Here is a 15483-nt window from a genome sequence, read left to right on the forward strand (position 1 = left end):
TGCCAGGGCAGTGGGGATGCAGCTGCCCCAGAGCCACCAGGAAGCAGCTCACCCCGGGGGGATGCCCAGCACCCACAGGAGCCCTGCCACAACCTGAGAAGTGGATTTTTGTTTTGTGCTGGCAACTTTGCAGCCAGCCAAGGGCTGGTTGACCACCGCTCTTGAACAAAAGCTGCATCAAAGCTCAGACCACGGACATCGAGTCAAAGCCCAGGGGACCAAAGGGGCACAAATGCCCCTCACCTGGGCAGGGAAGTGGGTGCTCATCCTGGCTTCTCACCCTGAGGTCTCTGGGGCCAAGTCAGGTTGGAAAACACAGAAGCAGAGCTCAGCAGCCCCAGCAGAGGCTGGGGTCAAGTAGGTCTGTATTGGAGCCAACACACAAGCATGTGCCCTGTGGCAGGTGCACATGGAGGCACTAAGGGTTGGGAAACCTCTGCAAAAAACTGCCAGGAATTGGCCAGGAAAGACCCTAAGAGCGGAATGGATCCCATCAGGTATTTGGTTCCCCTCTGTGAGGTTCCCAAGGACATCTGTGCAAGGTGGAGGCACCGGCGTGGGCAGCTGCCTTGAGGCAGGGATGTGCCACCTCTGAGATGTGCCTGGTGAGATCCCCAAGCCTGTGAGGCAGGGAGCCCTGGAAGGCAGCCCCAGCGCTTCTCACCTCCTCTGCTTTAGCTCCACCGCCTGGTGTGTCCAGCAGCCACTTCAAGGGTCTGATAGCTGCAACCCGCAGGCTGGGTTCCAGCGAGGCATCCTGGCACACCCAGCAGCCCTTCCTTCCCCCATCCCCATCATACCGACCATCACAGGCTCCTCCACGTTTTCTGTCCATTCGTCTCTGCCTGTGCTCTGCTCCGCTTCTGGTACCAATGGCAGCCCAACAGCGGCTGCTCCAGGGCCTGAACATCTTCCCTGTGCCCACTGGTCAGGCTCAAGAGGATACAACAGCCCTTTGCCTGGAGCAGTACCTGGTAGAGGTATGTTCTGTGTGGTTTTTAATTCACAGTAAGAAGTAGTAAATTGGAGTAAATTTAGCACAGATGGGAAGTGAGCCAAGCCATGCTGGACTGAATTCTTCACGTGCCTCTGCTCTACCCCATCGAGCCCCTCACCCTTATGGCCAAGGGTGGTTTGGACTCTGGGGAACACTCATTGCCTGGTCTCTGTCTTGAAAGGAGCTGGAGGGAGAAGCAGGATTTTCTTGGAGACCTCGAAACACAGAGTTTGACTACACACTATTCACAATTCAGGGCCCCACGATATGGGTACCAGTACAATCCACCATGTGATGCTGAAGCAGAGCAATTGCTTATATGAGCTCCTGCTTCCAGGAGAGCGGGCTGTAGCAATTCAAGCCAGTGGGGAACAGGCAAAATTAAACTGAAGAACAGTATTTTGGGCTTTTTTTCTTGGTAAATATGGAAATAGAGTTGCAGCTATTTAGCTTGAAAACCATTCAATTAGTGCTGTTTCCCACACAGACAATACTATGGTCCTTGAGGGGCCAGGCTGAATGCATGCCAGAAAAAGCAGAGGTGAAGAGCCGAGTCTCCTGCGAGCCCCACATCTTTGTGCGGCTGTATGGAAATGAGTGGTCACGGCTGCCAGCCGCATCGCATGCCACCGCCTTCTTGAGGATGCTTTGTGCTCATGGTGTTTTCTGCTACAGTGCCAGATCTCAGGAAATGATGAATTTACTGGTCACCCAATGCCTCTGCTTTTCAGCAAAATGACTCAGGTATGGATGGAGCAATGCAAAGTAAGAGAGCACTGGTGTTACTCAGCCAAGGCCAGACAAAAGCTATTTCAGCCTCCGGTTAAAATCCTACTTTTTCTCTCTAAGTGCATTTACTGGAAAAGTGTCAAAGACAAAGAATGTAAAAATGTGCTTACGAATAGCACAGCAGTTCCCAGGAGTGATTTTCTGTAGCAAGGTTGCACATTCCTGCCTATCCCTCCGGCCATGGCAGGAGCTGGTTTGGGTATTCCCTTAACACATGGTCCTTGCTGGAGAACCAAGCCATGAAAGGGGCAGAAAAGGTTTCAGCAAAGCCTCCTTCCTCCCCTTTCCCGACTCAGGTAGTGGAAACTCTGCAAGTCACCCAGCAAAGAGCTAGGTCTTTTAAAAATGAGGGCTACACCACACTGCCCTGCTCTCTGGGCACCCACCTTGTGCGCCCATCAGTATGGTTCGCCCTTTTCACTCATCTTTTAGAGAAGAGCTTGTGTCACATTGTTCCTGTGGTTTTGTCGATTGGAAGAAAAGCTGAAGTAAAAAAAAAATTGACCACGTATGCAAAAAATGTAGGTGTGGGAGGGAGCAGAGAGGTGGGAATTTAGAACAAAAATTTGCTGCAGGGTCTGGCTGCCTGAGCACTGACAGTTCTGCTGCCCTGGGAGGCTCTCGGTTCAAACCCCAGCCCGGCTGCTGACTCGGCACATGGCCTCAGCCAAACAGCTCAACCTCCGCATCCCACTGCGGCATCCTGGGGACAGGCCAGAGCCAGCATCTCCCAGCCTGGGAGGTACCAACAACAGCAGGGAGCACCAGCAGACCAGCCTGAGAACTGGATTCAGGTCGAGCAGTGAAGAGCTGAAGAGCTTCACCCCTGCTTAGAGCAAAACGAAAAGGGTTACGCTCAGCCCTTCCTAGAAGCCAGGAAATTGCTCTCTCTTTTGTGTTTGATGTTATGGTGGGAAATTGTAATGACACGGGCAGTGCAAAGGCAGTGCTTGGAAGGGCAGCAGTCCCGTCTGCACTTTGCACGGCAGTGGTCCTTCGTGGACCGCAGTGAGCACTGCCAAAAAGCTGGAGTAGAAAGGGAAAGCGGGTAGTTATCTCTGCAGCCTGCTGCTGCAAAAGGAAACTGTCCCTTACATCAATCTGTAACAAAGACTCTTGCTGAAATAGGGGTCCTTGCCACACCTCTGTTGCCTTCCTTGTAATCAAAAGCTCCTTTCTTTCATAATAATCTCCATTTTAATCTAGTACAAAAAAAGCATTTTACTCTCACGGATTTCATTAAACTGCCTATTCCAGCTCTAGCAATACTATGAACCTGATGACTCAAAAACATGCTGAAGCAGAAGTTAGGTAGGAGGGATCAATAGCAATTTATCAGGAAAAAAACAGCCCAGGAGAAGCAAGAAGTTTCAATAAGACACAAGAAACTCAGCTTGAGGAAAGTACCATCATATCCCCTGTTCCAGGAATCAAACACGTTATTTCAAACTTATACACTGCAAAATGTTGCAAAATAAAAACTCCCTATTATTCCTTCAGACTAGTTTGAACTTCCTATGATTTAACAAAGATGTAATCATATCCGCAAAGATCCCAGAGTTCCTTATGAGCATCTTAAAAAGTAGGAATGAATCATTTCCTTGTATGACAATCAACTTTGCAATGCCATGATCTTGGAAATGACAGTTGAACAGTCAAAGGCAAGCACTCAAAAGAAAATAAAAGCATTTAATGCAAAACATTTTACCAAAAGTTTTTACAGCAATTTCATATAAATGGAATCTTCTCTTAAAACATGAAACCACCAATATAAATGTATTGTTACAAAGCTGATTACAAAACTATCTCCTCAGCCACGCAGAGAGGTAGGGAGGGTATTTCTGTCATCTGAAAACACCTAAGATGAACTGAAAAGTAACGTTCAGGATCTAGCCTGCTGTGTCTAAGTGATGGTAACACACATACGTTTTTGGATTAAAACATTAAAACTTCACAGGCTGATATATCTTTACCCCATAAGGCCTTTATTAAGCTTTCTAATAATTTGTGGGTATGCAACAGAAATATTTGAGATGCCCGTCAGCTATATTATATGGTTCTCCCTAATGATGGGAAGACTGATGTCGGGGCAGACTACAGTATGTGTTCCCCTGCAAGGAGCAGGCTTTAGGGATGGTTGGAAAAAAAAAAAAAAAGTAAAGTTGTTTCTATTCCTGCTCAGTTGCTCCAGGCTGTAGTTTCTGGGACCCGAGGGCAGGTTTGAACTGGTGCATCCTGGCCCCTCTGGCTGCCCAGTGGCTTAGGGAAGGCCAGCCACTGAGAGGAACAAGTGGTGCAGCTACCCCAGGCTCCCCATCTAGAGCCGCTGCTTCCCAGGCTGTCAGAGACTTAAATGGGTACAGAGAGAGCTCATTTTGGAGTGAGCGAGGCCCTACGGAGACTGACAGCAGTCAGTCCAGCCAGGAGGCAGGCCCACAAAGAGCAAGAGACAGAATTGGTCCTTGTTGAGAACTAGCAAAAGGCAGCTGGGAGGGAAGGGCAGGACAGGCTGGAGCCCTCTCCTCCCCTCCGCAAAGCACTACAACAGCACAGGCGCTTCCCCAGCATGTTAATTCATTCCTTCATTTGCCAGACTTGGCTCGTCTGGAAATGATTACCTGTAAAAGGAGCCCTTTCACCAATGTAGCTGTTCACTGAAGTAGCATCCTGCAAGGCTGGGCTCTGCCTGGTCTGCTGCCAGCCAAGCAGAGAAAGGCTCCAGCTAATCCCCAGCGGAGCTGGGCTGCCTGCTCCCCGCTTAGCAAAACAACAACAAAAAGGCCTTCGAGGAAGATGCAGTGGGGGGAACGCAGCTCTCTAGAAAACAAAGCCACATTAACCAGCCTTAACAAAGCAACAGTTTTCTTCCCCAGTGGAAGGGCAGGCTGGTGCCTTCCCTCCCCAGGACAGACTGTCTTTTGGGCTCTTCGGGGACATGTGGGAGGCCGCCTTTTTTTTGCTGTGCTGCTCCAGTGCTAGGCTCCCCGCGCTGCTACCAGGAGCTGAAGTCCCCAAAGCCTGTGCTCTTTTTCTCTTTCTTTGCAGCTGTGCTGGTTGAGGGCCCATCATCTTCCACGCTGCGCTTCCTGGAGCCAAAATGAAAACAACTCTCAGGGACTATTTACTGTTCAGTGGGACCAGGGCAGCTGGATGCCTTTCCTCTCCCAGCAACAGCTATGCTGGAGCTAGCCCATCCCTTATCAATTAGAGAGGAGTACAAGCTTTGTGCCAGCATGGGGACCTCAGGGGGGTGGGGATGGGGGCCTTTGGCATACCCAAAAAGAGGGAGAGTGTCAGTCTGTGGGGATAGTTTGGGTCAGGCTTTGAACACTTCCAGGAATGTGTTCAAAACCCAACAAGTTCTCCAAGCCAGAGCTGAAGATTTAACAGCTGTAGTTTTTTAGCACAGTCACAGTGAAAATGGGAGCCACAAGTTCTCTCCCCGCCTTCTCACCTGCATTTGTGGCAGCAAAAGGATTTATGGGGAATTAGGTGTAAAGCAGCTGGACAGGTTTTTCAGATCCTTTCCTGTTTCTTGAGCATGGCCTGTTGCAGTCGCTGCTGCTATTCTCAGCCTCTCTCGAGCAGAGTTTGCAGCTCCGTGGAAACACTACGCAGCCAGCTCACGTACTGTGGTTTTATTGTCAGATATCAGCAACCAATAGGGAGAACCGAGAACCCGGAACCTGCCAAAGGGCTGCTACAGACCAAACTCCCAGTTTCAAGGCAGGCTGCAATGAGTGCAGGACTAGGAAAGAAAAGTCCTTTCTATACTACTTGGCCCTTTCCACAGAGCTGCAAGCTCTGCCTGGGTTTCCTCTGTAAAAGTGCAGAATGGCAGCAATTTTAAGCTGAACATAACATTTTAAGGGACAAGCAATATTTTGTAACTGAAAACGTTTAACTGACACACCAAACTGACCTGCATGGGCTAACATACTGTTGTTCTCACAGTTATCAAATGCCTGTAAGTTATGCAGGCACATACAAGCTGATTAAATAGCTGTCAAGATCTGTGTATGCATAAATACACGTCTTTATGCAGCAGACAGACAACAGCATTTTTGCAAATGCTTTTAGAGAAGTCTGCAAAAAATCAAGTGGAAGGCATTTATTTTAATTTATCCAAAACTCATGCAAAGCTGCCACTCAGGTGGGATTCTGTACTGTCCTTAGGAAAGCAAGCGATGCTGCCAATCCCAATGGGTGTACAAAGGGTGTCTGGGAGACGATGCTTTAGGACAAGCCTGTACAACCAGCCAGGCACCCTGGAGCTACTCGCCAGACGCCCTGTGCTCCCACGGCAAGCCTGGGAACTTGCTCCCCTTTCCGGCCATTTCAGTTGTGCTGGTACAACTGTTTGTGCGGCTGAACAGGGAACCAGATCAGCAGACTGATACGGGTTTAAGGCAACTACTTTGTGCAGGGGAGAAGACGCTAAAAGAGAAACGTCTGTGGGACTGTGGCCTTCAGAAATAGCTGCAGAAGAGAAAGAGAATAAAAGATGGTGTAGGAAGTGACACAGTACAATTCCTCAAGGACTTCTGAGTTGTGGAAATGTAGCTACAGTTCTGAAGTCAGCACATGCTGTTAAAGACCAACTTGGTCATGTTCAAGTGCTAAAAGAAAAGCTCAGTTAACTTGTAATCTTGAAAAACAACAGAAGTATAGGGAACTGTTGACTGTTAGGACTGCATGAAGATGCCTTTGCGAAGCCTGCTGGCACAAACCAAACATCTGAGCAATGGCACTGGACAGGGTCAGCATCCAGCAGGAAAGGCAACTAATACACTTGACAAAGATCAGATAGGCAGGGAACTCACGCTGCAGCCATGTTAATGTATTTTCCAATCCCCTGCCGGTACGTTTTAGGAGTCTGGACCTCTTTCTTTGGTGGGACCACCTCAGCTTTTGTTTTGGCTGCTTCTTCTTCTAGCTGGACCTTCTCTCTTTCTGCAGCAACCTGTGGGAAGAAAAGAGTGCGATCTGTTGCAAGAGCTAGTCTAGAGTAAGGAGAAAATGTCTACAATTCTTTGAAGCTTTAAAGCACTCTAGAACAGCAATCAGCACTGCTATGATTACAGGGCAGTCTTTAGGAGACAGACCTCAAGGGCCACTACAAACAGGCTGTCTGCAGCCATTATAACAAAACTCCTCTTTTCTCACCTGCAGCTACCCATAGCTACTGTGGGCATTTGGAAAGAAAGCCATCGTAAGCGTGACAGACTGGGAGCTGTGCCAGACTCAGTTACAAGACCTCTCTGCTGAAAGAGCGGCGATGACCCTGGCACACAAGGCAATGCTGAATGGCAGCTGTATAATCTTAGCTTGCAACCATATGGGCCAGGGGGCTGCCCATGTCCAAAGAAAAGGCATTAAGTTACAAAGTTCTCCAAAGAGCTTTGGCCTTTCAAAAAACCCAACCAACCAACTATCCTCACCTGGGCATCTGCCTCTTCATACGGATCAACAAAAACGGTTGTTGTCTGAATTTGTATTTCCTCCTGGGAGCAGAAGAGAAGAAGAGCAAATCAATCTGCTGATTAAGTTGCGCCATCTCTCCCAAGTTCGGCTTTCAGAGAAGCATCAGCGGGGTGAACTGCACTGCCACATGAGGGCTATGTGTTCGCTCCCTCCTGCACAGCCCCTGGTGCTTCACACATACCTTGGGACGGTCTGTTTTTGGGTCACTTTCCACATTCTCCATAGCAGTCAGAGTCTCAAAGCCACCAACCACCCTAAAAGAGGAAGGACACAATTTCCAGCTGTCACAACACACTCAAAATATTCCTGCACCCTTACATCTAATATATCTAATTTATGCCCATTACTCTAGCAGATTTTTAAACCATCATGTCTGGGGCAAGAGGAATTAGCAACTGTATTTGAAGACCTAAGATAATGTCATTCAGTGCGGAAGGTAAAGATTTTTTTCTGAAATTTGGGATTTGAATTTAAAATTAAACAGAACATAGAAAAGTCAAACACTCAGAGGCAAAGCCAAGCCATTTGTCCAAAAACCTGGTAGCCACACAAACCAGCAAGATGGAGAATGAGCGACTGTAGACAGCCATCTGTGCAAGAAGACACAAACCCATTTCAAAATGGATTCACTTGCTAACGCTACACCCATAAATTTGGAGCTCATTTGTTACTCCCATGTGCTTCGAAAAACAAACCAACAGACTTGGTTTGTTTTCATTAAAGTTTTCATTAACTTCTGATTTTCTACCCGTTTTTTTTTTTTAAATTGTATATCAGACCGAAGAGTGTTATTAGGAAGAAAGGGAATTGTAACTATGGCACTATTGGAGACCAGTGACAGACCTGTCCGTAATGACACCAGTAACACAGAAAGCACAGGACTGCTCCTGAAGCACATCATGACCGTGAGCTCGTGAAGGCTCTGGGAAAGCAGCAGAGCATCAAGTCACAGCCACAAGATAACGCCGGGACACTTTTCACCGCAGTTTCTATTTAGGAGGATGTAAGATCCCTGGTCTCTCATTTTTAAAGTCAACATATCCAAATACTTGCTTCAAAATGTTTAAGAAAGGCTGAAGACTTTCTGGACTGTTGCATGTTCATTTTCAAAAAAAGTGTGGAACAATGGGAAAGTTCCAGAAAAGGATATTTAGAAAGGATAAATGGGGTGACCCAGATAATTATAAGCCTGTCATCCTGGCATCTATCCCAGCAAAATAATGGAATAGTGGAGACAGGACATGATTAAGAAAGAAAGGAAATAAGTAACGGCAATCAACAAGGTTTTGTGGAAAACAGAGTCTGTCAAACAACCTTCTATCTTTGAGACAATTGTGGTTAACAGGGATAACAGTGTCCGTGGAACAGACTTCTGGAAGGTGGCTGATATTTTGATTGAGAAATTAGAATGATATAAAGTGAACACAGCACATATTAAATAAAAAATTGGCTGACAGGTGTCAAAATCTAATTTTAAATAGGAACCACTGAGTCAGTATGTTTCCAGAGGGGTCCTGCTGGGATCAGATCTTGGTCCCAGGGTATTTAACACTTTTATCCACATCAGCATCCCCAATTAAATCTGAAAACAGCTATACTTAGAAGAGCAGTAAATAAAGACGAAGACAGGCCGTTGATGCCGAGCGATCCAGATCTCTTAGAAAAGCAGGCTGTAGCTGGACAACATCTGTTTTAATAGAGCCAAGCCACATGGCCAGGAACCAAAAATACAGCCCATATTAATGGCTGTGGGACAATGAGAAGCAGCCGTAATTCTCAAAAACACTGCTCCTGGAGCCAGAGGAGTTTGAGGCCAGGAGCTCAGCAGTGAGGGCAGGACCCAGCCATCGAGGAGCCCAGGGCTGCCCATGAGATGGAGCAAACCAAGAGCCAGCATTCCTCCAGCCTTCATGGGGTGGCAACTGTTTTGAAGCCTGATTGCTGGGATTACTGGGACTCCAGTACCAGCACAGGTAGCCTGTCAAGGGCTGAGCAGATGAAATGGAAGAAAATCAAATTAAACGAAACTGGTGGAAAAAATTCAAACTGGTGGAATATGTAGAGTGTTTTATCACCTAACACTGCTTTTGTATCAAAGAAATGAGCAATACCTCAACCAAAACACACATCATATTCACAGGTATTTGACACATTTATACTCTTCTATTACAATATCTCATTCTTGCAGGTGTTTTGCAGCCAGGCAGCCCTCTCCAGTCCCAGCATGACAGTCTGCCCAGCCAGCACCAGGAGAGGCCCATGGCTATCACCTGTGATGGTCTCAGCTGATCCAAAGAAGAAATACACCTCCTACTTACCACTCCACACCACACTATTTACACATCTCATGCACTCCTCCCAAGAGCCACGTCAACCAAATGAAACAGGCTGACCGCTGTGGTTTGAAAGGCAAGTGGGTCCTTCTCATTCAAGACTCCTTGTGCTTAGTGCAGCACCACTGTCCCTCACTGCCGCCTCACGGGCTGGGACAGGCACTAAATGTGCCCCAAAAGACAGACCCCATCACAGAAAACAAAACTGTGCAAGTGAGAGAGGGCGCTGCTCAGCACCTGCCTTGAGCAGAGCCGTCCTTGCTAGCATTTTGTTGCTGCTGCGCTGCTCCAAACTTCTCCCCTTTACTCCTCAAGGGCCTGTCAATATTCTATAATCAGGTTGTGACTTTTAAGAGCAATTAAAAAACATGTATGCAGGCTAGAACAGCCTCATTCATTTGCAACTGGAGGTAGCACACTGGGGGAAGCAGCACAGGGCGTGAAGACCCTGCATGAACTTTGGAAAGTTTGTAACAAAAACTCAATTTTAAAATCCTTCTCGAGGCCAGTATCAGATTCACTTATAATACTGATGATTAACACACAGCCCAAGATATATTCACTGTATTTTAATTGCCCCTAAAGGAAACTTCTGATTTAATATTGGAGGATTTTCTAGCCAACAGCTCCACTCATTATCTGCTCGTATGTTTTCATTTAATTAGGTTCTGATAATTTGAAATAGCCAGATCAGCTATGCACTGGCAATCTCAATTGAGTAATCCCTTAGCCCATAGCTAGACCTCCCACAATATTAGCCCTAATGCATTTTGGCTATGCTCACAAATCTTCAGTCGCTATGCTAATTAAACTTTATTGGGAATACTTTGTCACTTGTACATTTTAAAAGGCTGTGACAGACATGGCATTCACAGGTCATCAGTAAATGACCTAAACTGTCTATTTTGACATGATTATGAAGGGCTAAGGGGGAAGAAGACAACGTTGTTATGCCTGCAGAGCATGTAATTCTTTTTTCTTCTTAGCTTCTTGTCTCTAAAATGGAAAATTGCTTTCTTTTACACTGCATTCTCTAACATTTTGCACAGAGAGTAACTCTATGCATATTACAGTGTCAGCACAGTGAGCTCTCAATATAGGTTTATGTCTTTAGGCACTGCCATAATATCAATAAAAAATAAAAATTAATTTGAATACAAACCACCACCTCAGAGAAGAGAGCTCTGACCAGAGGAACTGGAAATAATTTACTAGTCACTTTTGTTCAGGGAGCACTTGGAAGCTTTGTCAAGGATCAGGCCCAGCTGAGACTGGTGTTTCATCAGCAAAAATTAAAATCCAAAAAGGGCAAGATCTGATTGCAGACATCACCCATTCAGTAAAAAATGAACTACACACTAATCAGGGCAGTCATGGCTGGATGCAAAAAAAATGGAATATTCCAAATTAAGGTCTCAAACCGTAAAGGATTTTGCAAACTTTCCTCTGATTTTTCTAAGTAGAGAGATGATGTACACGCAGGCTCTCAAAACATTACATGTTGTTATTGTCAAATCTCATGATGTTACATCGCTGTACTAAAATCAGTTTGACGACATATAATGTGTCTAAGTCCATACACTGGCATCTGTTACAGCAATTGCTCCTCACAGAATGAGGAAACCAACACGCCAGAGTAGTTTTGGGGATTCTTTGCCTGTCTCACAACACATATTCTGGGTGTAGGAAGAAAAGCTCACAGACATCTTGCCAAGAAAAAAGCCCGTACAAGTTATATGTAGAAAAGACCATCAGATCAGTACATTAAAGCATTAAAAAAAAACCTCTAAGGAGAGAGCCACTACTTAATATTATTCTAATATCCACTAACTTTGAACAAAAAGAGATAAAACCTGTTCTATGAATATATCAGCATAAGGAACTCTGTACATCATCTTCATTAAAACAAAATGCAAACTCCAGAAGTTCAGACTAGTATCGCTTTATACCCTTTACATGTGCTAAGTGGATTACACAGACAGTGACAGGTCACACCATGTTAGCCTTTCTCATTCAATGTCACTTGTGCTAAGTTGGGAGCACAGCGGGGAAGGGAAAGGAGAAGGGCAGAAACAAGTTTAACCTTTTCCACTGTTTCTGGCTCTATCCCTTTTATAAGGTGCCACACATGCTTTATCCTAAATTGACCAAGTGAGATTTAAACACATGTTCAGATGACATCCTACGGTGAAAAGGATGATACCTTCAAGACACCTTTTACTTTAGAACAACCAGTGAAACCGAGGGTTTGCTGTGTGCTTCCAGTAGATGTTGAACAGAGAAATTATGATCTCAACTATATATTTAGCTCAGCATCCCTGAGACAGCTTGCTGTATTTTTAGAGGAGCTTGATAAATGTTGCATTACATTTAAGCATGGACAACAAGGTAGGTACATTTAGTTTTTTTCTGTTAGCATAGTAATGAAAACAAAAATGTGCCCTTACTCGTGCAATTCTGTTTTCTTGAAAACTGAGCTAAGTTAGCACTGGAAATCTTTGCATTTCAAATTTAGAGATGTTATTTAAAATCTTACTTCCTGTTAAGGCTCGTTTATGCAAACTAGTAACCTTGCTTCATAAGCACTGCCAATGTCTTTGCATGAAGTGTAAGTGAAACATCTGGAGCAAGCTCTATCCATTTGCAATGCCAATGAAAGTCTCGCTGTACATTAGTTAGTGCTGCTCCCAGAGAAAACTGCAGCTCCCTAGCAGTCTCACAGACATTCACACATGGACTTCCTCTTTCTCTTATTTTTGTTTAGAAGAATTATAGGAATTAAGCCTTATGCAATGCTGGGGATGGCAGCGGTCCAAGATGATAGAGTTTCCTGGTCAGAAGATGATACAAGAACAATGTCTGGACTTTTTTAAAAAAATGCTTTAAACTAGAAACAGAAACCAGAAAGAAACGTTGTTTTGTAAACACATTCTGCCCTCAAGGTTATTTTTATAACAAGGATATATATATGCACAATACATACATTTATATACACAGAGAACAATACATTCATGCACAAACACATACACTCAGGAAAAAATATTTTCTATGTACACACCCAGTCTGAAATGGAGCGAGCAATTCAAACTTGCAACAAGGATGCAGTGGAAACATATCAATCTCTCATAAGGGCTTAATCTAGCAGGTGAGACACAGTAATGAAGGGCACTGAAAAAATAAAACAACTTGGAAAAAAGCATTTTGAAACTAGACTCAACAGATGAACCTGGCACGTAAGGACTTCTCTGCTTTGGCACAGGTTCCTCTTCAGAGATCATACAACTGTTTTGGAAACAATAGCAGCCCTCATGCAGCTCCGACAGCCCAGTCCGCGTGTGCTACGTGAAATCATGGCCATGGCTTCCACACGGAGGCCTGGTTTATTTTCCCACCTTGCTCTTCACTCCTATCCTGTGTCTGGGGAGCAGACTCTGCGGTGCAAAATTAGGTCAGGCTCCCTACACAGATGCAACAACAGAATTGGCTCTTCTGCTGTCACACAATTTCTCCATCCTTCAGATGTACTAAAGCAGAAGAGCGACAAGAACACGAGTTTCCCAGCTTTGAAGTCATTGGGGTTCACTGATTCAAATCATACAGGGAATATTACAAGTGGAAATAGATGTTGTTCGTCATTTAACCGTACCTGGGTAACTGAATAATGCCTGATAGTTATTTTATGTAGCTAATTACTTTAGAGGACAAGAGTTACTTTCATTGCCCCATTCTACAGAATTGCAGTAGAAAGCATTAAACAGGTTAAGGAATACTTAATACAGAGCGATACTTATCCAAGGAAAGAAGTCTCTTCCCCAAAAGCATCTGGCAAGGGGAAGAGGGAAGAAAAGAGAAGACTAAGCTGAGTGCATGTCAGCTACTGACTGGTGCCTCCAATTTGACCAAGTCTGAGGTTTCCCAAACCACCTTGTTCATTATTTCCAGGAACAAGAGAATTGAAGAATGAGCGGCAGAAACCTCAAGAGATGGTTAAAAGATCTGCGTAAGCAGATACGTGCAGCCACGTACAAAGGGGAAAACTGTCCTCCATATACTCATCTCCTGTCTCAGCTGCCACATCCTTTCCTCAGTTCTTGACAAACACAAGTGATGCTCTAATAAACACACAGAACTACTGCACAGATAATTTCCAGCTTTGCCACTCTGACCACAACACTTTTCCACTTTTCTCTCCGCTCCCTCTATTGCCCTTCTTTTTATCACATCACATCACATCACATACTTGCAACCTGCCCTCACTTTCAAGCCCATCATGCCCTGCTTGTTCTAAATCTCACCCAAAATTCAGAGAGAGCATTTCTCTCCTCCTGCTGATCAGCATGGCTCGATCACCTTCCACTATTATTTTAAACATGCACTTTTTCATGTGTCCCTTTAGCTTTGGAACAGGCTCCCCCAAGACATCCACAAAGCCATTTCATTTTTCCTGGGGTTTTCTTCTTCCTTGGTTCTGAAGAAAGTGCAAACTGTCAGTGGAAGGTAGGCTGAAAGGGGTCACTGTTGTGACTTCCCTGTTATATGCAGTCTCTTTTCTACTTACACAGCTCCCTGGGACAGAGATTATGTTTCTATTTCTGCTTATAAAGGGCAAATGTACCAGGTCCCTGATCCACAGGAGCTGTGAGCCATTGGAGTAACGGAAAATATAGTAACAACACAGATGGGACGTGCTTGCATCTAAATTTCATAAAGCACACCAGACAGGAATGTGAGCCTACACTGGTGTTTTGGCTGTAACATCCCTGTAGCTCACGCAGCTCACGCAACACTTGAACTCCCAGTTGTAGCATGGATAAGAGGAAGCCCCCTCACACACAGCCCACAACAGCAGCAGACAGGACTTTCCCCATGCAGCAGTCACCTGCAAATGCTTCTCATCCACTCTGTGCAGAGCAAATGCATGTTGGTTGGTTTACATTATTTGAGTTTATAAATTAAACCTCTTACCAGCCAGCTAGAAGCCAACAAAAGCCACCAGTTAGTTTTCAGGTTAATTACAGCATTCTCTATGTCAGGAGAAATGGTAATTTACTAGAAATGGTAATTACTAATTTAATCTCGGCAGCTCTAGGAGCAGGGAATCTGTGCAGCCTGCAACACACCTCCAAGGGAAGGCATTCTTCTCTCACTCTCTGCCTTTGTTTTTGCTCCCCATCCATGCCAAATTATCTCCTTTATTTTCAGTAACACCCATCCTCATTATTGCCATGGTGGGCAGCACAATCATGACAAGATGCCCTCCCTGTCCTCCAGCTGCAGCCTGCTCCTGAGACTTGAAAATTCCAGTGCACCAAGCCAGACACGTGCCACCTCTTCACAGTCCCACTGCCTGCAGCTGGTGTGTTTTCCAAACATACTTAACAGCCAAACATTCAACTCTTAATAGCTGCTACTATGCAAAAATTGTGTTTCAAACCAGCGGGGACATGAATAAGATGCAGTTCTCCAGAGAAGGAACTTTTCGATGTTCCATCCCACACAGCGCCAAAAAAGAATAAAGGGGTGGGGTGGGGAACGGTTGCTCTTTCACTCTTCTTTGTTCTCCAAAGTATGGAAAGCCTGCTGAAAAGTTCTATACAAATCACAAATAGGTCAAATTCTGCTCTCAAAGATATGTATGTGACACTCACTAACGTGAACCAGAGCCGCATTGAAATAGCTGAGGGTACAACTGGGACCAGAGTATTTAGGTTTTTATATTAACTGAAATAAGTAATCCTCAAATCTATATGAAAGTCACAACAGGCCAGTAAGCATCTGCCCTGGTTTCGGCAGGGATAGAGTTAATTTCCTTCCTAGTAGCTGGTACAGTGCTGTGTTTTGGATTTAGGGTGAGAACAATGTTGATAACACACCGATGTT

The 15483-nt window shown here is 45.2% G+C and overlaps 1 protein-coding gene across 1 annotated transcript in view; it reads right to left on the reverse strand.

Moving 5' to 3' along the window:
• Positions 1-3096: 3096 nt before the first annotated feature.
• The window catches only part of PPIL2 (peptidylprolyl isomerase like 2), a 79343-nt gene continuing 66956 nt past the window's right edge, over positions 3097-15483 (reverse strand). Inside the window, exons 17-20 of the mRNA XM_076352730.1 lie at positions 7452-7524; positions 7228-7290; positions 6610-6749; positions 3097-4872 (exon numbers count right to left, since the gene is read on the reverse strand). Of these exons, the coding sequence (XP_076208845.1) occupies positions 4779-4872; positions 6610-6749; positions 7228-7290; positions 7452-7524 (370 nt within the window). The 3' untranslated portion in view covers positions 3097-4778. The remainder of the gene's footprint in view (positions 4873-6609; positions 6750-7227; positions 7291-7451; positions 7525-15483) is intronic.

Source organism: Aptenodytes patagonicus, chromosome 15 (genome assembly GCF_965638725.1).
Source record: "Aptenodytes patagonicus chromosome 15, bAptPat1.pri.cur, whole genome shotgun sequence".
Lineage (NCBI taxonomy): Eukaryota > Metazoa > Chordata > Aves > Sphenisciformes > Spheniscidae > Aptenodytes > Aptenodytes patagonicus.